Source organism: Scyliorhinus torazame, chromosome 1 (assembly GCF_047496885.1).
Source record: "Scyliorhinus torazame isolate Kashiwa2021f chromosome 1, sScyTor2.1, whole genome shotgun sequence".
Classification (NCBI taxonomy): domain Eukaryota; kingdom Metazoa; phylum Chordata; class Chondrichthyes; order Carcharhiniformes; family Scyliorhinidae; genus Scyliorhinus; species Scyliorhinus torazame.
In genome coordinates, this window is record NC_092707.1 from 67,594,490 (window position 1) to 67,618,895 (window position 24,406).

General features: G+C 43.9%; 1 protein-coding gene across 3 annotated transcripts in view; it reads left to right on the plus strand.

The window, feature by feature from the left end:
- Positions 1-24,406, plus strand: part of tpcn1 (two pore segment channel 1) — a 138,263-nt gene that overhangs the window by 90,004 nt on the left and 23,853 nt on the right. For all 3 annotated transcript variants that reach the window (XM_072496239.1, XM_072496247.1, XM_072496254.1), the window contains exons 7-23: positions 1,209-1,243; positions 5,116-5,174; positions 6,371-6,470; positions 6,606-6,722; positions 8,445-8,569; positions 8,709-8,757; positions 9,400-9,463; positions 10,194-10,238; positions 13,528-13,584; positions 14,563-14,616; positions 15,996-16,068; positions 20,283-20,390; positions 21,400-21,471; positions 21,555-21,644; positions 22,436-22,548; positions 22,637-22,683; positions 22,793-22,861. In XM_072496239.1, the coding sequence (XP_072352340.1) occupies positions 1,209-1,243; positions 5,116-5,174; positions 6,371-6,470; positions 6,606-6,722; positions 8,445-8,569; positions 8,709-8,757; positions 9,400-9,463; positions 10,194-10,238; positions 13,528-13,584; positions 14,563-14,616; positions 15,996-16,068; positions 20,283-20,390; positions 21,400-21,471; positions 21,555-21,644; positions 22,436-22,548; positions 22,637-22,683; positions 22,793-22,861 (1,277 nt within the window). The remainder of the gene's footprint in view (positions 1-1,208; positions 1,244-5,115; positions 5,175-6,370; positions 6,471-6,605; positions 6,723-8,444; positions 8,570-8,708; positions 8,758-9,399; positions 9,464-10,193; positions 10,239-13,527; positions 13,585-14,562; positions 14,617-15,995; positions 16,069-20,282; positions 20,391-21,399; positions 21,472-21,554; positions 21,645-22,435; positions 22,549-22,636; positions 22,684-22,792; positions 22,862-24,406) is intronic.

Below are 24,406 nucleotides of genomic sequence, written 5' to 3' on the forward strand. Positions count from 1 at the left end.
TTAGTTACTTATCCTTAGTTCCTTAGCATGGCTCTCATTGTAGGAACGCTGGCCATTTATGGCGGGTTGTGGAGACGAATCATTAGTCATGAGTATAGTGTATATCTCTTGTCACCGAACTGCCACCCCTCTGATTGAACATGGTAGCTCAACAATAGCTGGAACTGCATACTGGCTCTGAAGGAGAGCATCATGACAACTGCCAGGATAGTGGACATCCACCAGTGTGGGTGCACACCAATGCACATTGAATGAATGATACCCCTTGCAGTTTTGGTGCATCCCATTGAGATGCAATGCCTGCAAGGCCATGTGTGTGCAGTTGATGGTTCCTTAGATCATGCGGAAAGCTGCCATTCCGACTAAGCCACGTGTCTGCTTCATCTGCTTTACCCTATATCCCTCCAATGCTGGAATCCAGGTAGATCTGCATTTCTAGCCCCCATGACTGGGGGTGGTGCATCCAGCTGCCTTTCAAAGGGCACTCAACTCCTTCCAAATGTCTAGTCCTCTTCCTTCTGACTTAAAGAACTTCTGTCAACTCCACCCACATAATACTTCCACTAACTCTGCAGCCTGAAGTAGATCGTGAAAAGCATCTCATCTGAAAGGTGAAAGGTGACACCTTAAACAGTGCTTGGTGGGGGATGGGACTCCCTCATCCAGCATTTAGTTGAACACATGTTCAGCTATGTGTGTTCAAGAGAGAGTGTTAACAGGAACGGTGAAGTCCAGATTGATAGGCCAGGCATCAAATCGGCATTACACACTGACTGATGCCACAATCTGCATACTTCCAATGCGTCCTCAGGACGCCTGTGCTATTGCCTTCCACAATTTGGCAGTTGGCACAGGTCGTGCCAGCTACCACAGTGGCAGAACTACTACCATGTGGAATCCAATTTTGCTGCATTTGAGGTGTCAATTCCAAATGGATGGAGGAAAGAGGATACCAGGTAACATAGGTTGGAGAATGAATCTACCTGTAGTCTGCTTTTTGCAAATGATCAGTTCTAGACCAGTTAAATTGAAATCTGGGTGCAACTGCAAATAGCATGCAGAAAACTGGGAAAGGCTTGGAAAAGTATTACATGTAGGAAATATACACTAGCATACACTTTATATCGGTATTGTCTGAGGATGTTTCTCAGGCTGCTGTTATGCTGTCTTCTAATATGTGATGCTATTTTTTGATTATTTTTGTTTAGGGTTTTATTTGTTCTCAGCCAATCCATTGGATCCAGTAAGTAATCACAATCTTTAATTAAAAAATGCTTGTCATTTGTTTAATATCTATATCTTTTGTTTGAATACCATACATCATGTGCATATAATGAATATTCCAGGAGAGATTCTTGCTTGTTAACACACAATGATGTTATATTCTATGATTCCTAGTTAGTTATCTGGATTGTATAGTTATGTGGAGTTTTCAGTAATTATTATTATTTTAAAAATAAATTTAGAGTACCCAATTATTTTTTTCCCCAATTAAGGGGCAATTTAGCGTGGCCAATCCACCGAACCTGCGAATCTTTGGGTTGTGGGGATGAAGCCCACACAGACACGGGGAGAACGTGCAAACTCCACACAGACAGTGACCCAGGGCCGGGATCCGAACCCAGGTCCTCAGCGCAGTAGGCAGCAGAGCTAACCACTCTGCCACATGCCACCTTGGGGGACATTTTGACAAATACATGAATAGGATGGGAATAGAGGGATATGGACCCCGGAAGTGTAGAAGCTTTTAGTTTAGACGGGCAGCATGGTCGGCGCAGGCTTGGAGGGCCAAAGTGCCTGTTCCTGTGCTGTACTTTTCTTTGTCCTTTGTTTGTTCACCCCGAGTTTTAAGTAATTATTTGGAATATTTTGTTTGATACATTAATTTGAGGTAAATTGTTTGAACCAAGTTTGTAATAAGTATGTTTTAGGAACAGGCTCCTTGAGCTTTTCCACCATTCAATCAGACATGGCTAACCCGACTCCAAACCTGCCTTTCCCCATATAATAATAATAATAATCTTTATTGTCACAAGTAGGCTGACATTAACACTGCAATGAAGTTACTGTGAAAAGCCCCCTAATACCGTGAGGTTAACACAAATCTGTCAATCTCAATTTTAAAATCAACAAATTACCTCGTGTCATTTTGTGTTTACAGATGAGGGGCGGGATTCTCCCCTACCCGGTGGGGCGGGGGGTCCCGGCGGGATGGAGTGGTGTGAACCACTCCGGTGTCGGGCAGCCCCAAAGGGCACCTTTAGGGGCCAAGCCCTCACCTTTAGGGGCTAGGCCCGCGCCGGAGTGGTTGTCGTCCCGCCGGCTGGCGTGGAAGGCCTTTGGCGCCACGCCAGCCGGGGCCAAAGGGACTTTGCCGGCCGGCGGAAGTCCACGCATTAGCGGGGGCGTCAGCGGCTGCTGACGTCATCCCCGCACATGCGCAGGGGGGGCGGTCACCTACACGACGGCCATCGCGGAGACCTACACAGCCGACGCGTAGTAAAAGAGTGCCCCCACGGCAGAGGCCCACCCGCGGATAGGTGGGCCCCGATCGCGGGCCAGGCCACCGTGGGGGCACCCCCCGGGGCCAGATCTCCCCCCCCCCCCCCCCCCCACCCCACCCCACCCCCCCCACCCCCCGGACCCCGGAGCCCGCTCGCGCCTGGTCCCACCGGTAAGGGAGGTGGTTTAATTCATGCCGGCAGGACCGGCATTACAGCAGCGGGACTTCGGCCCATCGCGGGCCGGAGAATTGCCGGGGGGTCCCGCCGACCGCGCGGCGTGATTCCCGTCCCCGACGAATCTCCGGTGCCGGAGAATTCGGCGGCCGGCGGGGGCGGGATTCACGCCGCCCCCCGTCGATTCTCTGACCCCCCCCCGCCGAGTCGGAGAATCCCACCCCTGATTTCTAAACTTCTACCCCGTTTTGCATCTAGAAGTGCTTTCTAACGTCACTGCTGAATGGCTCGGCGCTATCTTTTAAACTATATCCCCTAGACCTAGACACCCTGGCCAGTAGAAATCCTTTCTTTCTCGCTATCCTCAGATCCCATTAATACTAGAAAACTTCGATCAAATCACTCCTCAATTTCCTAGATTCTGGAGTTGATGTAATCTCACATTGTAATTTAACCCATGGAGTCCAGCTGTTAAATCTACATTGCACTCTCTCCTGAGCAAATATATCCTTTTTAAGGCGTGATGGCCAGAAGGACTCTCTGGCTGAAATTTACCAGCTCTTTGGAGACGGGCTGGGAGATGGGAAGGGTGATAGAAAGGTGGTGAAAGGCACTGGGAGAGATGTCCAACATGTTTCGACCGACATGGACTCTTTCCAGTAGTGGAAATGGCAGTAACTCTGGAGGCTGGCGGCTAATTAAGCAAATTAATTGTCCTATTGTCAGCCATTTTACCATCCTGCCAGCATTTTAACGATGTCGGAAAGCCCCACATCACCACCTGTGGAATCCACCAGGTGTATCAAGACAACCTGCCAGCAAGAAGTGATGGCAGTGGTTGCCCCTGGGAACCGCCATCATCACTGAAGGGGTATGTCCTCTAAACACTGGGGCCAGCCAGCCAGCCAGCCAGGCCCTGGTGCATTAACATTTTTTCCTGCAGCCCTTCGAAGACACCTCAACATGGAGACGCCCTGTCCTTCTTGTTACCTAAGCAGCGGCCTTCGCTATTAATCGTGCTACAGAGCATTTGGCTGTCTGATTGTGAAGGTTGTAAGAGAACTTGGAAGAGCAGGCCGCTGTCCTTCGGTGGCCCCTTAAGTGGGATTCACTGGAAAAATCCCACTTAAAAATTAAGTGGGATTCGGTGGCCCCTTAAGTGGGATCCACTGAACCACTGTTTGCCCACATGGGTTCAGAACCCACATTTGGTTCTAATGTTGGGAAACGCGGTGTGCGAATAAAATCTCGGCCTCTGTCTTCTGTCAGTCCACCAATTCCCTCACCAAGGCAATAATTTGCCTTCAAGTCCGTCAGCTTCATCATTAGTTAAATGCCTATTAAGAGGGTGCCCTATAGAAAGCCTTTTTCAAGTCCATATATATAGCATCCACAGACATTCCCCTGCCCATTGCTTTAGTCACTTCTTCAAAACTTTCAATCACGTTCATGAGGCATGATCTACTCTTTACAAGGGATGGCCTAACCAGCGACGCCCACATCCCTTAAATTAATTTTTGCAAAATCCTTATTGATTCTCTCTGATCAGCTAAAAATTTCCAAAATGTTTAGTCATTTTATCCTTATTATCTCTATTAATTTCCCAGTTTCTTAAATAGCAGAAATATTAACAAAAATATATACATAAAGGTATGGGGCAGTATTCTATTCCTCTCCCCCCCCCCGCCGCCGCGTGGGAGATTCGCCGGGGCACCGCGCAAATCCCACCACGCCGCCCCGACCCCTGCACGCGATTCTCCCACCCCTCTGAAACCAGCGGCACGCGAATCGCGCCGGGCCGCTCGGAGAATCTCTGCAAACGGCGAGCAGCGATTCTCCGGCCCGATGGGCTGAGCGGCTGCGCGTAAATGGCCTAGTCCCGCCGGCGCCGTCCACACCTGGTCGCTGCTGGCGGGTACTCGTCGCAAAGGTTTTGGGGGGCGGCCTGTGGTGGGGAGGGGGGCTCCGTTCCCGGGGGGGCCTCCGGAGTGGCCTGGTACGAGATCGGGACCAATCAATCGGCGGGCCGGCCCCTCTGTCGGCGGGCCTCCTTTCTTCCGCCGGAGAGCCTGGATCCATGCACCATGTTTGTGCGGGGCGGCCTGGTGGTGGACGGCCACCGCGCATGTGCTAGTTGGCGCCGGCCCAACTGCGCATGCGCGGGACCCAAGGCTTTTACGCCGCGCCGGGTCGCTATGACGCCGCGCCGAGGCCCCGCCCCCGTAAATCGCACGACGCCCCTGCTAGCCCCACGGAGGGCAGAGAATAGGGGTCTGGGAGCGGGCGCTGACGCCGGAGTAAAACACTCCGGTTTTTACTCCGGCGTCGGCACTTAGATTCCCGTTGGGAGAATCCCACCCATTATGTTTTCAATTTGTTAGAAAGTGATTATAATGTTCAGTTTTTCTGACAATGCTATTTTGTTTTCTGCTTGCAGTATTTCAGCACTCCAGAAGACAGCCTTGTCAGTTTGTTTGTTCTCTTAACGACAGCTAAGTGAGTGTACACAATAATCCAATTGAACAATAGAATAGAAATACCGATGGTGGCATAGTGGTATTATTGCTGGACTAGTAATCCAGAAACCCAGAGTAGACTCTGGGGACCCGGGTTCAAATCCTACCATGGCAGAGGGTGAAATTTGAATTCAATAAATATCTGGAATTAAAAGTTGAAAGAAAACCATGAAACCATTGTTGATTTTTATGAAAACCCACTTTATTCCTTTAGTGAAGTAAATCTGTCATCCTTACTTGGTCTGGCCAACACGTGACTCCAGATTCACAGTGATGTGGTTGACTCTTAAATACCCTCAGGGATGGGCAATAAATGCTGGCCCAGCTAGCGATGCCCACATCCCAAGAACAAATTTAAAAAAACAATGGTTACACCCAGGGAAAGGGCTTTAAAGAGTGAAATGGTTTTGTTGCCCTTTTTACTATTAGTTGCTAGAGTAAGTTACATTCATGTAGCATGTGGTAAAATTCCAAACCATTGCCCTATATCATTATCACAAGCTGTTTAAATGTAGGATGGTGGAATAGTACATTGAGGTGCGAGGAGCCATTAATTATGAGGAAGAAGTGGAGGGATGTAAGATGTAGTTTTGCATCTGTAACTTCTAACCTGGTGAATTGGTACTGTCAAGCTGAGGCAGCTGAATTTCACATGAGGAAAGAAAATTACATGAACAAGTCCCCATTTGGCTCAAATATTTCTCTAATTCATATTGGTTTAAGAAAATTACAGTGCCACTTCAGTTCACTGGCTGGGTGCATTGCCAGATGTGGTACCAAGATAAACTAGAAAGGCCCCAAGTTCGATCCCTGACTTAAGTTGATTTAGCTGATCTCAAATGGGAAGCCGCTGGGAACACGGCGGTCAAATCCAGAAAGGAAACTTCAGGTGAGGTTCTCTTTGTAGAACCTTCGGCGGAAATACTGGACCTGGGGAAATCACACTTGGCTGTGATATCCTCTGTAGTCATGTAGCAGTACTGAATCACATATCAGAAATAACCCATTGGTGTCTCAGAAGGTTGACTCTTGGTTCCCTTAGAATTGAATTCTAACATGAGTCACTGACTGCAGGAGATGAGGGAGGAACAAAGGAGAATGTTGGAATAGGGGTGGGGGGAGGTGCAAGCTGAAACAGTTGCCTTTTATCTTTTCTTAAAAAGGATAATTCTATAGTTTTCCAGATGTGATGATGCCAGCTTATTCCAAAAATCCTTGGTCCTGTGTATTCTTCATTGTGTATTTATCCATTGAACTCTACTTCATCATGAATCTGGTATGTTTTTGAATAACATTCATCAAAAATTGAGAACATATATTGATCTAATTAAAAATCTATTAATTAATTAATTGTGAATTTATCTTGCACATGGTTTTATTATTAACTAGTATTTTGTTCACAATTTTCCAGCTTCTTGCTGTGGTATTTGATACATTTAATGATGTTGAAAAGAAGAAGTTCAAATCACTCCTTTTGCACAAACGATTAGCAATAGAGCATGCTTTCCGCCTTCTGGTCAGCAAAAGGGTGAGTACTCCACAAATGTTTGGTTAGGTTTTGTTAAGCGAGTGGTATTATACATTAAAATCATGATTTCCCGTACACAATGCGGGGAGGGGGTCTCCAACAAGAGGGAATCTAAACATCGCCCCTTGACACTCAATGTCATTACCTTCGCTGAATCCTCCACTATCAATATCCTGGGGATTATCCTTGACCAGAAAGTAAACTGGACAAACCATATAAATATTATATCTATGAGAGTAGGTCAGAGGCTCAGATTCCTGCAGCGAATAACTCGCGTGCAGCAAGTAACTCGGCCCCTAACTCCCCAAAGCCAGTCCACAATCCAGAAGGCATAAGTCAGGATTGCAATGGAATATTCTCCCCTTGCCTGAATGGGTGCAGCTCCAACAATATTCATAAAGTTAGACACCACCCAGGACAAAGTAGCTTGCTTGATTGGCACCCCATCGACAAAATGCACTGCATAAACTCACCAACGCTCCTTAGACTGTACCTTCCAAACCCCAGGACCACCACTATCTAGAAAGACAAGAGCAGCTGATACATGGGAACACCACCACCTAGAAGCTGCCTTTCAAGCCATTCACCTTCCTGACTTGGGGCAGCATGGTGGCACAGTGGTTAGCACTGCTGCCTCACAGTGCCAGGGACCAAGTTCAATTCTGGCCTTGGGTCACTGTCTGTGTGGAGTTTGTATGTTCTCCCCATGTCTGCATGGGTTTCCTCCCACTGTTCAAAGATGTGCAGGTTAGGTGGATTGGCCATGCTAAATTGACCCTCAGTGTTCAGGGATTATCGGGTTAGGTTATGGGGTTGCGGGGATAGGGCGGGCTGTACGGGGGAGTGGATATGGGTAGAGTGCCCTTTTGAAGGGTCAGTACAGATTCGATGGGTCAGATGGCCTCCTTCTGCACCGTAGGGATTCTACGATATCGCTGTTCCTTCACTGTCGCTGGGTCAAAATCCTGGAACTTGAAGAGTGTACCTACACCACATGGACTGTAGCGGTTCAAGAAGGCAGCTCACCATCGTCCTTTTCAAGGGCCATTAGGGATGGGCAGTAAATGCTGGTCTAGCCCACGAAACCCAAATCCCTTTAATTAATTTTTAAAAATTTTTCTCCTGTTCTGAAGACATGAACATCTTCTAGGCTTATAATTCCATAACTGGGTGCCTCCATTACTTAATTTAAGTGTAGTAAGAAGTCTTACAACACCAGGTTAAAGTCCAACAGGTTTGTTTCGATGTCATTAGCTTTCGGAGCGCTGCTCCTTCCTCAGGTGGACCTGAGGAAGGAGCTGAGCTCCGAAAGCTAGTGTTTGAAACAAACCTGTTGGACTTTAACCTGGTGTTGTAAGACTTCTTACTGTGCTCACCTCGGTCCAACGCCGGCATCTCCACATCATGGCTACCATTAATTTAAGTGCACATTATTTATTTGTGAGCCTTGACCATATCCACATAATTGTAATTAAAGCAGTAGTTTCTGGATAGCAATCAGAAACTGATCATTTTTTTCATACCAACTAAAGGGAACTGAAGACATTTGGGCTCAGTGCATCCCCCACTGAGAAGCCATTCAGCATGTAGATCTGGACTTAACGTGGAACTTTCATGATCTGTATCACTCCAGTTCCTTGTAGAGAAACTCAATGCACAATCAACGTTCCACAGATGTGTAACAGTCTTATCAGTATCTTATGTGGTTAATCTTTATTGCAGAAGCCTAATGGCATTTCCTTCAAACAGTTTGAAGGCTTAATGAGATTCTATTCTCCAAGAATGAGCGCCAGAAATAAATATCTCGTCTTCAAAGCACTGAAGAAAAACAATACTGAGTTACTTGGGTAAGGATTTTCAGACTTTTTGCCCTGATTCTTTTTCAAAATTAAATTTATTCCAGAATACCTTTTGTAGACATTGTGCCTGCTAGGCTTTCAAGTATGTGAAGAATATATGTATTGAAAGTAAATATCTATCCCACAGAATAGAAGATTTTTACAACTTCTATGAAGTTGCTGGATTAAAATGGAAAGTAAGTAATGTGGAAATTTTACAATTTGTTTTCTGTATCACACTAAACTGAGCACTAACTTGGTTATTGGTAAATGCTAAGCAGCTGGCTAGGAGTGCAATTTCCCTACTTTATACTGTAATTAATGCTGTGAGTCTGCATAATGATGGTACAAATCTAATGTCAAAATCCAATAAAAAATTAAATGGTACTCAGCTTGTGGGCTGGTGTCTCAGTGTTTTCCCACAATGAACTGTGGGTCTATTCAAAAGTAAACTATATTCAATGTTTCAAGAAGATTGTAGAAAAGGTATGTGATTTTACATTATTGCCTCATTCTGGAGGCAAGGTAAAGCATAAAAAGCCTTGGGTAATGGAACAGCACTAAACAGGAGATAATTTAATTCTATAGATTTTAACATTGTAAATTCTCAATGCCAGGGCTGAGAGTGAGTGTAGTCAGACCTAGAGTTATAATGTAGTCGGCCCAATTCTTCAATCCATCCTCTTTTATATGTAACTCCCCACAGTGAACTAATCCTATTGGTTATTCTTTGTGTTAAATAATTTATTTACCATCCTAACATTGACTGTACTGCTGAAAGTAAAAGCAACATGTACTGCAATTGATTACATTTAGATATTGCTGTTTTCTCTCCCTAGGCAAAAAGAAGTGGAGATTATTGGTTTTACGACCTTCCACAAACTCCATTTCTTATATTTAAAGGTACAATTAACTATTATCGTGCATTATGTAATAAAATAACCAGACTCATGCAAACCAATCTATAAATCAGTTTTAGAAATACAAAATGATCACAGTGACTTTTCAGGAACTTCAATGAATTTAATTCTAAACTTAATTTTAACTTGATGTTCAATTAATTTAAATTGTCTGCATTGTAAATCCTAATGATTATAAAGCTGACATTAATCTCAAGGCTTGGGTAAACCTTCTAATAGGTTTAGTTTTATGGCTAATTACATCATCTGAGCCCCAAAAATAAATTCAAAATTTGCTCTTTTTTTCAATGCTTTTAGAAAATTAACTCTCAGGATGATAGGCTTTGCTGGCATTTATTGCCTATCACTTGTTGTCCTGAGAAGATGGCAGTGGATAATTCTACTTGAACTTCCACAGTGTATGTGTCAAAGCTGCTCTCTGATAGGCAATGCTGATAGGCAAGGATGTGTACGATTTTGATACAGCAGTGATGAAGGAAAGCAATGAATGTCCAAATCAGGGGTTGTGCAGTTTAGATGGGATCCTGCAGGTCACAGTATCCTAGGCACCTTGGTATCCTACTTTGTAATATAATTTGAATAGTTTCAAAAATTAAATCAGACCAAAGTACAAATGCTATGTTATTATGTGGAGACCTTGAAACGTCGAAAAAGAGGGTGTCATTATTTATAATGTGAATTATAAATCCTGTGATTATTTTCTACTTTTGTAGGAATTAATATCCTTGTGAAGTCCAAAGCATTCCAATATGCCATGTGTGAGTAAATGAGTTTCTTCGTCAGTTTGTCCTGCTTAATCATGCTGGAAAATTTGTAATTAAGGATCAACTCCTTAATTAGGGTTCTAATGAAGCTTTGTTGGAATAGTATTATGATTTTAGGGTGTTTTCTCTATAACTATATGAGTGCAGTTACTCGTGTGTACATGTCTGAAAATATTCATTCCTACATAAGTTCATGGCCTTAACGTTCCTCATATTTTTTTCTCATAGTAATTTCTATTGATTTTGTAATGACTGTCAGAACAAATATAGTAAGACATTTTTCTGTATAAAACTGACTACACAAACACATCCCTCACTATTTGATGCTGATTTTTGTGCTTTGTGGCAAAGGTGTACGGTATTTGTTTTGCGCTGTGCAGTCTGGTAGTTTATATTCACAAAATAAATCTATACTATTAAACAATGGGCCATAACTTCCTGGTGTGGCAATCAGTGTCAGATTGGAACTCCATGCCCAATTGATTGAGGTAAATTTACTTTGTGCCTGTCTCGCCTGACCTTCCAACTCTGGCCTCGGGGATGGGCAAGGAGGGTGTTTAACCTCTTGAGATTGGGGGAGGGGGGAGATAGCGTAGGATTGGACCTTGGGGGCGGGGGAGAGGAGGATCAGGCATGTTTGGGGGGGGTGCTCCAACTGTGTCGTGTTGCACCTGCTGAGGCGGGTGGAGTGGGGAGGTGAGGGTTGGACCTGTAATGTTGAGGGGGGGGGGTGCGGTTCTGGACTCAGGAAAATGTGGAGGTAAGAGAAGGCCCGGAGGAGGAGTCCCATGCTTGTGGGAAAATTCCATGGAGGCTTAGAGAATGGAGAACATCATGGGCGTGGTTAGTTGGTGGAGGTGGGGACTCTACTTGGTTCAGGGGTGTGTGGGGGGGGGGAGGTTCGGTCTCGTTCTTTACAATATTAACCCAGAAGTTAGAAGAAGTTTGTGTAATACGTCCAAGGAGGAAGAGGTTCCATCACCAGAATTCCTTTTATTTACAAAACCAACAGCAGTACAATCATGTGCATTCAGCTTGCTGTCGACACTGGGAGTGCAGAGGATCTGACACTCCCTGTTATGTACAGAGAATGGGGTTACCTGATTGGGCCACTGATCAGGGAACTTGTATTCTCATTGGCCAATCTCAAAGGCCTGGCCTAAGTCATTACAGTTTGAATTCTTGTAACTTTTCCTGAGTGATTATTGGTGTAAACCTGTCAGAATCACCCAAAATTTGTCATTCCCTCCCTATCTTAAGAAAGATGGTTGGTACGTTGGTCTGGATGTCAGCTATTAATGCCATGTATTCCCATTATTTATTTTACTTCCTCAAAATGATATTTAAAAGTTAAGGGCAGCCAGTGCATTTTATTTGCAAGTTTCCTGTTTGTGAGAAACGTCAGTGTGACTGGCTGATTAAACCTACTTGATTACATCACTGTTGCTGGACTTGACACCAGATTTATTTATTTATTTAGTTTTAAAAATAAATTTAGAGTACCTAATTCATTTTTTCCAATTAAGGAGCAATTTAGCGTGTTCAATCCACCTAACTTGCACATCTTTGTGTTGTGGGGGCGAAACCCACGCAAACACGGGGAGAATGTGCAAACTCTGCCTAGGATCTTGAGTCACAGGGTGGAGATCTCCGGATGGAAATTGGCAGCAAGGGTAGGAGGTGGGTGGCTCTCAGTGGGCCTCCCTCTTCCCAATGGTGTGCCTCTTGATCAGGCACTGAGTGCCATTAAACAAGGCAACCCTTCCCCTGCAATCTTGCAGGCAACACCTCATGGATTTGTTTGTCATTCTCCCAACATGGTGAGCTCTCTGCTGGATTAGCTATAGCAATGATATGATGAGGCCATTAATTGGCCACATAAAGGCCTCAATTGGCAGCAGGGTGGAAGACTGCCCATGGGCCTTCCTGCCACAGACTTAATCAGGGTGGAGACGGACAGGTGATCGGTTTCTCACCTGTTACCCTTTTGTCATGTCCCCCCTCTGGCATCAAATGCAACTCGGGAGGGTAGAAGATTCACCCAGCAAGACTGGCAACATGTGTGGAGAGAGAAACAGGGCACGATCTACTGGCCAAATGGCGGAGTAGCACGACCGGTAGATGCCGGGAGATCCCTCTTCCGGGATCTACCTGGCTCGCCGTGCCTTGCGAGATCTAATGCGACCTCACGAGATGTTGGGATCTGAATCCCACCCACTGTGGGTGGGATCAGTATTTGGCAAATCTACATATTAGAGCGAGACAGGTAACCTCATTGTAATATGCACTCGCCTGATCTACCAAGGGCCTGGTATCTAACCCTTTTGCCTTGGAGACCTCAGGCAAGTGCTGTTCAGTGCTGGTCTCCACAAACAGGAACCAGACGGAATGGCACTTGGGGGTGGGGTCTCCCAGGGGATCATAGGCCCCTAAGTGGTACCCTGCCAGGGTGCCTGGCCCCGAGGACCCCTTATAGGTGAGTTGGGAGTTCGGGGGTCTTGTTGGTGGGTAGTGAAATGGGGACGCCATTTAAAAATGGCATCCCGATCTCGTCCTGCACTGAGGAGTTCCAGCGAGTGGAGCCCCGGAGGCAATCAAGTTTCGATAGATAACATGGTCTTTCTCGGTGTTGCGAGCACTGACAAACACCTGACTAAACATGCTCATCATGGGACTCTGTTTTAATTTGGTTAGATTATGCCCACAGAGTTAATGTGCTTAACTAATGCCCTCCATTGAGATGTGTTTGGAAGTGGGGTGGGGTAGGTCGGCACCTTACCTCCTTTCTGCATCTGCCGCTATTAAGTCTGAGGTGGGGAGGCTTGTAAACAAACTTTGTGCCCTGTCGCCACCACCATTGGTATCTAATCAGCAGGGGGCGGGTGACTCATGATGCAGGAAGCCTCTCGGGTTTGCTTGTGGCTCCTAGGAGGGGCCCTTAATTCAAAGGCAGTTAGTCCTGATTGAAGGAAGAATGTAAATAATAACATTTCCTGATGGAGGTGATGTATTGCACTAAATACATAGTGTACTTTGCCAGTGGGATATATTTCCCGTTGAAATATGCACGCAGTTTTGATTAGCCAAACATTAACCTGTTGAAACATGGCAAAGGGACCAGATGGCCGATGAGGAGAAATTGTTTTATGTGTCGAGTTGACAAAATAAAACTGACTTATGGGTGATCACTGAATTTGCAATTCTATGTATAACTTCTGAAACAAAATATTTATATTGTAGCAGATGAACAATTATTTTTTGTAAATCTATCTTTTTATTTCAGATGTTGTAATTGCGGTAAATGGAATTTGGATATTGGCTGACACACTCATGACCAAAGGTACAAGTCCATTTTTGTAACTCAGATAAATTCAGCGGGATTCTCCGTCGGCGGGATGCTCCGCTTCGCCGGCAGCGCACTCTAGCTCTTAGATTTGCCGATGGTGTGGGGGCAGCCACAATGAGAAACCCCATTGGCCAGCTGCCGGGTCAGAGGATCCCACTGCTGGCGGGCGCGCGCTATCAGAAAACGGGTCTGGAGGGATGGAGAATACCGCCCATTGTTTTTGTCAGATCTGTTTAATTTAATGGCCGTGCTTTTTATAAATGGATTATACCTAAAGATGTAAATCACATGTCAATGTGAAATTGATCAGGATATCCAAACAGGTCAGTTGTATAAATTGGGCCTAAAAATTATTTGTGTGCCTAATTTCTGTGCCAGTTTTCCGCCTTCCCCTCATTTTCCAAAGCCATTGCGTCCAAGGTTCCACAGTTTTCAGGTGTCCTCTTGCACCTTGATTAAGTGGCCATTCTTCATCTGCGTGCCTTGAATACGAATGTTGCAAGCCAGTTTGAACACTTAGTAGCATGGGAGAAGCCTCACAGAATTCATACTGAAGCACTTACTGTTCAACTGAGACCATTCCATTCAGTACGAATTGGGGAGTCAAATCAGGGATTTTCTGGCCTTTCAAGTTCACTAGATAAATGAGAAGAGCAAGTTGAATTTTATAGTTAACTTTTGTTATTGTAGATATTGGGGTCAAAATTTAATTTGCTAACTGGGCATAAAACTCCCACGCAAATTTCAATGGAAATGCAAATTATGTGTGATTTCTGTATTGGACAGCTAATTGGCAACATGAGTTTTACATGCAGGAAATAAAGTTCAAATCTAGCCCAGCAATTCTTTCTAGAACTGCAAATTTATTGCATGATACAAATATGCATCATCACCTTTTGTATACAATACTGAGTTTAAAATGTGACTTTTTATTTTGTTTTCTTTGGGGTGATTACATTATCCCTGCTGTAGATGGTGCCTTTTTTCTCAGGATTGTGCCCTGGAGTTATATCGTATTTCTCACAAGTAAGTTACTTTTCTTTTAATATTGAATTATCTTCCAATTCTGCTAGCTTTTATTGTGCTTTTAGGATTTCTTCTACAGTATATGACCATATTGTTGTGTTAGTTCAGAAAGCTTTTATGGTATTGTTTATTAGATGTAAGTATTGTCATTTGTTGAAGGATGAAGATTTTTTCAATTTATAAAGGGGATTACTGATTGTTAAATTTGGGTCTGGGCTGAGTCGGAAGTCAATGTTCCTTCACATAAGATTCCACCCTAGCAGGGGCGGCACGGTGGCGCAGTGGCTGTTGCCTCAAGATGTCGAGGACCCGGTTCGATCCCGGTCCCGGATCACTGTCCGTGTGGAGTTTGCACATTCTCCCCATGTCTGCGTGGGTCTCACCCCACAAACCAAAGATATGCAGGGTAGGTGGATTGATCATGCTAAATTGCCCCATAATTGGAAAAAAAATAATTGGGTACCCTAAATTAAAAACAAAAGATTCCACCCCAGCTATATAGAGAAAGAACAAAAATGGAGGAACATTTTCTCACAAAAGAAGATTAGAAAAAATGTTTACTGCATGTAAAATTATTCCTTTTTAGCTCCATTATAAATAAATGTTCTGACCTTAATGCTTTGCCATCACACCATTATTCACATTTAAGATAGGTGGGCAGGCCACCTGCTTTTGAAGAGTTTTATTGTGAGAGCTTTCCTTTATTTCGCCCTACCATTACCACCCCTGGCACGACGGGGCTATATAATTTCACCCTTGAGGTTTGCCCCATGCCCTGGCTGAGAATAATTTCCCTCAGGAGTCTAATGATATGTCTTTGAAATTAATCAAAATGGTTGTGGATCTAGGTCATGAACAATAATGGAGCCTAAACACTATTGCTGAGTTATGTGAAAATCAATTGCTGTATTGACAGTTCTTTAATGAATTGTATTCTTCGAACTGTACAGGCTTCTGAGGAGAGTTAAGCATTGATGCTATGCTTCCACAATATACTAGGAAGCATGCCATACTTGCATCTGTGGAAATGCTTGAATGAAAATTGAGGTTTAGACCACTTGCAGATCTTAATGCAGCAATACATTTTCCATAGCAATATTAAGGATTCTTTTTAATCTTCAACAGGCGCCAGAATGTGGCGACTAGGGGCTTTTCACAGTAACTTCATTGTGGTGTTAATGTAAGCCTACTTATGACAATAAAGATTATTATTAGTTTTATTTCCTAGAGCAGTGTCAAAAAGAAACATTTAGAGATGCTTGTTACGCTCATCTTGATTTATCAATGTCTTTCCTATAACTATGACTTCAAATCATCCATACTAAGTTTTGCAATGAATACCTACCTATGCAGTAATAGTATTTCTATGTTTTGTATAGTTTACGGGGTGGAAATGTTACTGAAAATCACTGGTCTGGGTCCATCTGAATACTTCACATCTGGCTGGAATCTGTGAGTATGGAACAAGTACAAATTGGTGTGTAGAGTAAATAGCTTGTTAAGTTGTTTTCTGTGGCAAGAATTTACAGAACTGTTTCTTAAGGACTGCTGGAAAAAAAATGATGTAAACAGGATTAACTTGTATACGTATGATTTTTAAAAAGTTTTGTATGCAATGTACACTCAAACAGTTGGTTAAATGCACACTCTATTCAAAGCAATGCAGTGACGGATTTGCTACAACTATAAAGTTAGACCTCTCTTTGAATTATTCGGCTGCTTTGCCTCTCGGGGCAATGTGGCAAATTTGAACAAATGCAGTTACATAGGATGAATCTCTTTATTTCTTTATTTTGCTCATTGTATCATACTTGCCACCTTTGTGAAGCTATTACCATCATACTTCCCCTTATTGAATGAAAAGTCAAAAACATTTGAAATATACAGCTAAAAATTCCACATATTGCTGCTAACTACTACTTGAGGTACCCACTGTTTAAACTATGTTCAAATAGCACATTTTCAGGGGCAGCACTGATGCCTCACGGCGCCAAGGACCTGGGTTTGATCCCGGCCCCGGGTCACTGTGCGTGTGGAGTTTGCACATTCTCCGTGTGTCTGCATGCGTCCCACCTCCACAACCCAAAAAGATGTGCAGGGGAGGGTAATTGGTCCATTAATTGGAAAAAAATAATTGGGTACTCTTAAAAAAATTTTTTTAAGTGCATTTTCGTTTGAGCATAGTAAATAGTTTGTAAATAATAGAACTCTGAATAGCGCTGCATCCATTTTGGTTTTAGCATGGTTACTGCTTATGCGCCAAGAACCCTGTTGCGTAAACTCAGTCTGTTATTTTTAAATATACTGTTTCTTTGTTCGTCGCCTCTTCCAACCTAATTGCCTTGTAGGGCAGGCAGTTCGTTGGGCTATAAACGTGCCACCCCAAAATGCCTAGTGCATTTCAAACTTAACACTCTCGCCTGCTCTGATAATCTCTGTTCCTGGCCCTGAGGGTAGGGTGGGCGGGAGGGCTACGGGTACATGTAAAATTCAGCTCATAGTCAAACACAATAGAACATTCAAAATGCACTTAAATACTGCACTAAGTGATTAAACTTATACACTTTGGCTGAATGCCTGTTCTAATTCTTGAATTTTGGAATATTGCTAAGGAAGACTACCCTTTGAAATGCTTATTTCTAAATTATTTAAATGGTCATTGAACTGAAAATCCAGCTGTTTAGAACTCCTAATATATTCCTTTAAAAATAGTGTGCTAAACAAAACGTTATGAACGAGAATCACTTTCCCATAAACAACCATGTAATAAGGTTGGTTACATTCCTGACATAGGGCAACATTCTCTGGCCTCCCCAAAGCATGATTCTCGGCAGCGGGAGGCGGCCCGCCGTTGGCCAATGGCGGGATCTAATGTTCCCACTGCTGTCAATAGGAATTCCCATTGAATCCACACCATTCTGCCAGGAAACCCGTGGCGGGGTGCGCCATTGCGGACCAGAAAATCCAGCCGGCATGAACAGCCGAAAGATCTTGCACGTTTATAAGAATTGTAAGTTTACATAACAACATAAGAACTAGAAACAGGAGTAGGCCATCTGGCCCCTCGAGCCTGCTCCGCCATTTAATGAGATCATGGCTGATCTTTGTGGACTCGGCTCCACTCTCCGGCCCGTACACCATATCCCCGAATCCTTTTATTCTTTAGAAAGGTATCTATCTTTTTCTTAAAAACGTTTAAAGAAGGAGCCTCAACTGCTTCACTGGGCAAGGAATTCCAGAGATTCACAACCCTTTGGGTGAAGAAGTTCCTCCTACACTCCGTCCTAAATCTACCTCCCCTTATCTTGAGGCTATGCCCCCTAGTTCTGCTTTCTCCGACCAGTGGAAACAACCTGCCCGCATCTATCCTATCTATTCCCTTCATAATTTTATATGTTTCTATAAGATCCCCCCGCATCCTTCTAAACTCCAATGAGTACAGTCCAAGTCTACTCAACCTCTCGTCATAATCTAATCCCCTCAACTCTGGGATCAACCTAGTGAATCTCCTCTGCACTCCCTCCAGTGTCAAGGGGCGGGATTCTCCACCCCCACGCCGAAGTGCCGCGCCGGCGTGAACGCCATTGAGGTTCACGACGGCGGGGAACGGCCCCGGTCCCGACCGATTCAGGCCCTGACAATGGGCTAGTATCAGGGCCGCGTCATCTACCCGCGCCAGGCCTTGTCGCCCGCGTAAAAGCGGCGCCGAATAGATGACGCGGCCGGCGCCGCATAACGGACGTCATCCGCGCCAAACAATACTTCCACTGGACACAGGCAAAGTTTAGAAGAAATAGTGGGTGGGGTTCTCCGTCCAGCCAGACCCGTTTTCTGGCGTGGCACACCCCTGCCAGCAGCGGGATCCTCTGTCCCGGAGGCCGGCCAATGGTGTTCCCACTGTGGCCATCCCCATGCTGTCAGGAATTCTGCGGGCATGTGTGCGCAGCCGGCGAAGCGAAGGGTCCCGCCAACGTAAAATCCCAACCAATATATTTCAAAATCTTTCAATCATAATTTTCTAATAAAATGTCAGCATTAATAATGCAGGGCGAAATTCTCAACACAAATCAGGGAGCGATTCCCAATCCTTCGTCATGTAAATTTATGCATGCCAAGGATTGAGAGGGAATCCAGCTATCAGGCCGTCATTTGAGGATAGCAAAGTCCTGCGAAGTTACCATGTCAGGGCCATGCTGGTCAAGACCTGCACCAATTCCTGCCCACATGATTTGCAGCCCGGAGGACTGGAGAATCATATTACCCCGGAAAATATGGTGCCCGACCCACTGTCGCCAGCACGATTCTTGATCCTGCGCCTGCAGGGGGCTGGAGCATTGGAAATGGGGCGCTGATCCCATTTTCTTTACGACACTGGATTCTCCCTCTCATCGGTGTGTGAGGCAGAGAATTTTGCCCATAATTGTAACATTGTCACAACATCCTGGGCAAGTGTGCGGTCAATTTCAACCCCACTTGACCCAGAGTCACTACATGGGTGAAATTAGATTTTAATTAAGATACCTGAGGTCCTTGGTTGAGCCCAATAAACTACAGTCACCAGTTTTGGAACTTTAAAACACAAATAACCTTTTATTATATTCGGTATTATAATTAAACGGACAGAAAATGTAACTGACTATCTACTACCCCTTTCCCAACCCCCACTTTCTAACTCACCCCAGTCTCTATATACACACACACACACACACAGACAAACATCACAGAGGGGAAAGAATGGCAATTAAAGGGAAAGAAAATATTAATAAAATGAACGGATAAGCATCTTTGATGCACTGGGATTACTTCCAGTCAATGTCTTTCTGAAGTTCAGGCTTTTGTTTTGGTACTTCTTCCTTCTAGGCTTAAGATGGTTTTCTCTAGCAAGGTTGTCTACTTTCTCTGCAAACTCAGCATCATTTAAATTTTCCAGTAAAGGATGTGCCGGGCACTCACTTCTTTCAGAACAATAGAGCAGTTCTTTCACTTCAGCAAGCAGAGAGAGGAAGAGAATTCCTTTCACGTCCGAGGTCTAAACACGTCTGTTAAGTTCTCTCAGAAAGCACACGCAGGAACCAATCATTGACCATTGTCAGGAAGAACACTGTCCCTGGCCAACCTGCCAATTGCCAGTTAATAATAATAATAATATAATCGCTTATTGTGACAAGTAGGCTTCAATGAAGTTACTGTGAAAAGCCCCGAGTCGCCACATTCCGACGCCTGTTCGGGAGACTGGTATTTTAACCAATCGAACCGATTCCCTCCACAACCTAGTTTCTATGATCCACTTGGTGTTGAGGAGTCCGGTTTCTTCTCTCCAAAGTATAAAACCTGGGAACTCTGTCCTGGCAAACAGGCTGTTTCGCTTGAGTCTTTTGCTTAAAGATGCATCCCGATTTTGGGTCCACAGACCAAAAATAATAAAATGAAATAAAACAAATGGAAACACAGGAACACAGGAATGACCTTACAATATTTAATTTAGAAAAGGACTCCACAAAACTTTAATTTTGGTAAAAGCATGTGATTCAATTTTGCTTTTATAATATTGACTGCACTGTAGAGTTTTGTGCATTTGTGTGTGCATCTTTTCTATGCAAAATATAGCAAGGTGGTCTGTGCTATTATGTACAATGCAAGCAACATGAGATACCTTCATATTTTAGGTTTGATTTCCTGGTCACCATATTTGCATTTGTTGGAATAGTGGTCTTAGCTTTTGATATGGAACCATTCTACTTCATTGTCATCTTGAGACCACTTCAGTTGCTAAGGTTAGTAACCAGTTCTTTATTTGCTTTCAGATAGACAATTCTACCATATTAATTTACAAAGTGCAGTTTTTTTAAATCTACCTCCATTCTGAGCAAATATGTTCAGCTTTTGTTCCTGAGAGTTACACAATTTTTTTCCTGTGACCATGTTTTTGAATTGTTATTGCCTGGAAAATAGACACACATTTACAATTGAAATTGGAAACATTGGGTGGGATTTTCCATCCGTTCACGGCAGCGGGATGCACCGGTCTCGCCGCAGTGCATGGGAGTTTTGGCTGAGCGCCAAATTTTCCGTCCCTCTAGCAGTGGTAGCGTGCGGACTTGCAACAGAGAACCCCGGCCATTATTTATACAGCCAGACAAAATACACCCCAAAAATTCTAATTTTATTGAAATATATATTCGGTAGAAGCGTTAAACAGGCTGTTATTTTTTTTAAATGTATTCAAAAATTTACATTTTAATGACTTAAGTAGAACAGTGTTTCAGCACATTCCTTCTTTTGAATTATTGGTGTAGATTTTTAACTTGCTGTTTATCTATAAAACTAGGCTTACGGATCAGCCAACTGTTCGAGGAGCCACCCAATATTCATTTTCACAATGGAAATGAAGATCCTTTGGCTTTTAGAATATGCAGCTGCCCAAATAGCCAATTGAACACCCATATGGCAAACTGATCATCCAGCCCTGCTGGTTGAAATTGAGATGTATGGGATAGTACGGAGGTTAACACGGCTCCCTCACGGGCGTGGACCCGGCCCCGGGTTACTGTCAGTGTGGATTTTGCACATTCTCCCTATGTCTGCATGGGTCTCACCCCCACAATCCAAAGATATGCAGGATTGGCCATGCTAAATTTCTGTTTAATTGGAAACATTTAAAAAAATAAACTCTGATGTGTTACTCCAAGTGATATAATCTTACAAGAATTACCATTTTAGTCTGGTATTGCTTTAACATATTAGGGGTCTAAGTTGCTAAATGATCTTGCATCGAATTTCCAGATTGTTTAAGATTAAGCGGAGATACAGAGATGTTCTGGACACGATGTTTGAATTACTTCCCAGAATGGCCAGGTAAAGTCCATAACTTTATATAATTTTTAATATGTAAAGCAGTTTTCCTTCCAAAAAGTAATCTTCCCCCTCCTGCCTTCCAGTTTAGGGTTGACACTCATGATTTTCTACTACTCGTTCGCAATTGTGGGAATGGAGTTTTTTGGTGATGTTCTCTATCCTAACTGTTGCAAGTAAGTGTATCCATGGGTTTAAAATTTATTTTTAACTCTAACCTATGTAGATTTTCTGTGCAGCACAAGAAATTGACCACAGAGTATCAAAACTCACCAGTTCCTCTTGTTACAATCCTTATAGAGACCGATAAATGTTTAAAAGAAGGGAATTCTCATGACACCAACAGAAAGAAAACCAATCAACAATATTTGACTTTTTAAAAAGATTTTGCAGTAACAAACAAACCAAAATCAGCATAGCTCAATCATTAATTAGTTACTGTACGAACAGTTCGTACTGTGCTCACCCCAGTCCAACGCCGGCATCTCCACATCATTAATTAGTTACTGACTCTCACAACCCTTTGTATTACCCAGGTGGACCTTACTCATAAAGGGGGTGGTCTGAAATCCTTTCATACAACAGTCTCACAACACCTGATTCCCCCATCTCAACTTCCTTACACCTCAGCATCAACAGTCCTTGTCCTATTTTAAGATGCGTCTCACTGCTTTTTCACCGGATCTGTACCTGTGTCTTTATATTCCACAACAACAGATTTCTACTCCTCTTGTAGAACACAAGCTGTAATTTGTCGTGGCAATTAGCTGTCTATTTGCCATTTGCTTCAGCTCCATAGAAACCTAGATCACATGAGATCTCAGAAGTCTAAGGACACATTGTCAGAATGATCTTAGTTTCACTTTGGACTTAAAGGGATCTTCCCAAAAGAAAATATTGGGTTTTCTCCAAAGCACACAAGTTATCACATTCTCCTTCAGAATATGACCCAATTCTTTGTTTACAGTAACAGCATGGTAGCAGATTTTTATCGCTGGGAAAATAGGACCATCGGTGACAGAACTGTGATACAGGGATACTACTCGCTCAATAACTTCAATAACATCCTTAATAGTTTTGGTGAGTAAAATTTAGGTGTTATTTTACTCAGTTCAGCATTCCAGTAAAAGCTCTGAAAATAATCACATTTTCTTTTCCCTTTTTACAGTAACTTTATTTGAGTTGACTGTTGTAAACAACTGGTATATAATCATGGTGAGTTTTATTGAGATTAAGCATTTTCTCTAAAGAGTCTATTCCACTGAATTGCTCCTTGAACTGTAAATGTTTATAAGAGAATCTAGCTATAGTCTTCTGTCCACAGGAAGGCGTGGTATCTCAGACTACAACCTGGAGTCGCATTTACTTTATGACTTTCTACATTGTAACTATGGTGAGTAACGGTACCTATAGTTAATTTATCAGTATTTATCACTTATCATTCTAAAACCATCAGTAATTAACAATAATAATGCTATGTATTTTTAACTTCAAAGTCCTTAATAAATATAAGGTGAAGCTTAATAAAAACAGAAAATGCTTGAACTACTCAGAAGGTTAAGCAGCATCTGTGTGGAGAGAGAAACAGAGTCAACATGCAGGATTTCCTGGCCCCTCTTGCTGCCGGGATCTACCGGTCCTGCTGAAGTCAGCGGTGATTTGAATGATTTGCCACATCAGCTGCAGGGGAAATTGGCTTGACAGAACCTGAAAATCCCAGTCAACGTTTCAGGCCTGTTTTGTTTCATTAGAACGGGGGAAAGCTGGGAATATAATAGGTTTCAAGCTAATGAAAGGGTGGAGGCGGGAAGAAGAACAAAAGAGATCTGAGATAAGGGGCACGATCTAGCCGAATGGGAACAGAGTCCCATAGCGCGTACGATCAGCCAGAGGTTCCCCGACACTCGGAGCACCAAGAAACACCACGCTATCGTACGGCCATTCAGGTAGAACGGGGTTTCGGTGGGGAGCGTGTGGCTGAGGCCACACTTAGTCCCGTTTTCTGCACTGAGGAGCTCTGCTCGCCAGAACGTCTCAGTACAGGGAGAGATGGAGCTGTATAGAGCTTTGGTGAGCCCACAGCTGGAATACAGTGTGTAGTTCTGGTCACCACATTATAGGAAGGATGTAATTGCACAGGAGGAGGTGCAGAGAAGATTCACCAGAATGTTGTCTGGGATGGAACGTTTAAGTTATAAAGAGAGGTTGGATAGGCTGAGTTGTTTTCTCTGGAGCAGAGAAGTCTGAGAGGTGACCTGATTGAGGTGTACAAGATTATGCCGGGCATGGACAGGGTGGATAAGGAGCAGCTGTTCCCCATAGTTGGAGGGTCAGCTTCAAGGGGACATAAGTTCAAAGTGAGGGGTGGGAGGTTTAGGGGGATTTGAGGAAAAACCTTTTTACCCAGAAAGTGGTCTGGAATGCACTGCCTGGGAGGGTGATAGAGGCGGAATGCCTCACATCCTTTGAAAAAGTACAAGATGAGTACTTGGTGCGCCATAACATTCAAGGCTATGGGTCAAATGCTGGCAAGTGAGATCAGTTGGGCAGATCAGGGCTTTTCATTCGTTGGTGCAGATTTGATGGGCCGAAAGGCCCCTTCTGCACTGTAGTATTCTGTGTTTCTGAGATCGAAATGCCATTTTTAAGTGGTGACCTGATCTCTCAACCCCCTCCGACATGACCCCTAAACCCCAAATCAAGGGGGTCCTGGCCAATTCCCCCCTCCCCCCCATCTACGCAGTTCACCCATGGGCCTGATCCCCATTGCGTGAAAAATGCCAGCTTGACACCACCAGCCTGGCACCCAGGTACAACTGCCAGGCTGGCAGTGCCTGGGTGGCACCAGCAGCACCAGGGTGCCACCCTGCCCAGACGGCAAGCACCTGGGGACCTCTAATCCCCTGGGACACCCTCACGAATGCCATTCTGTCTGGTT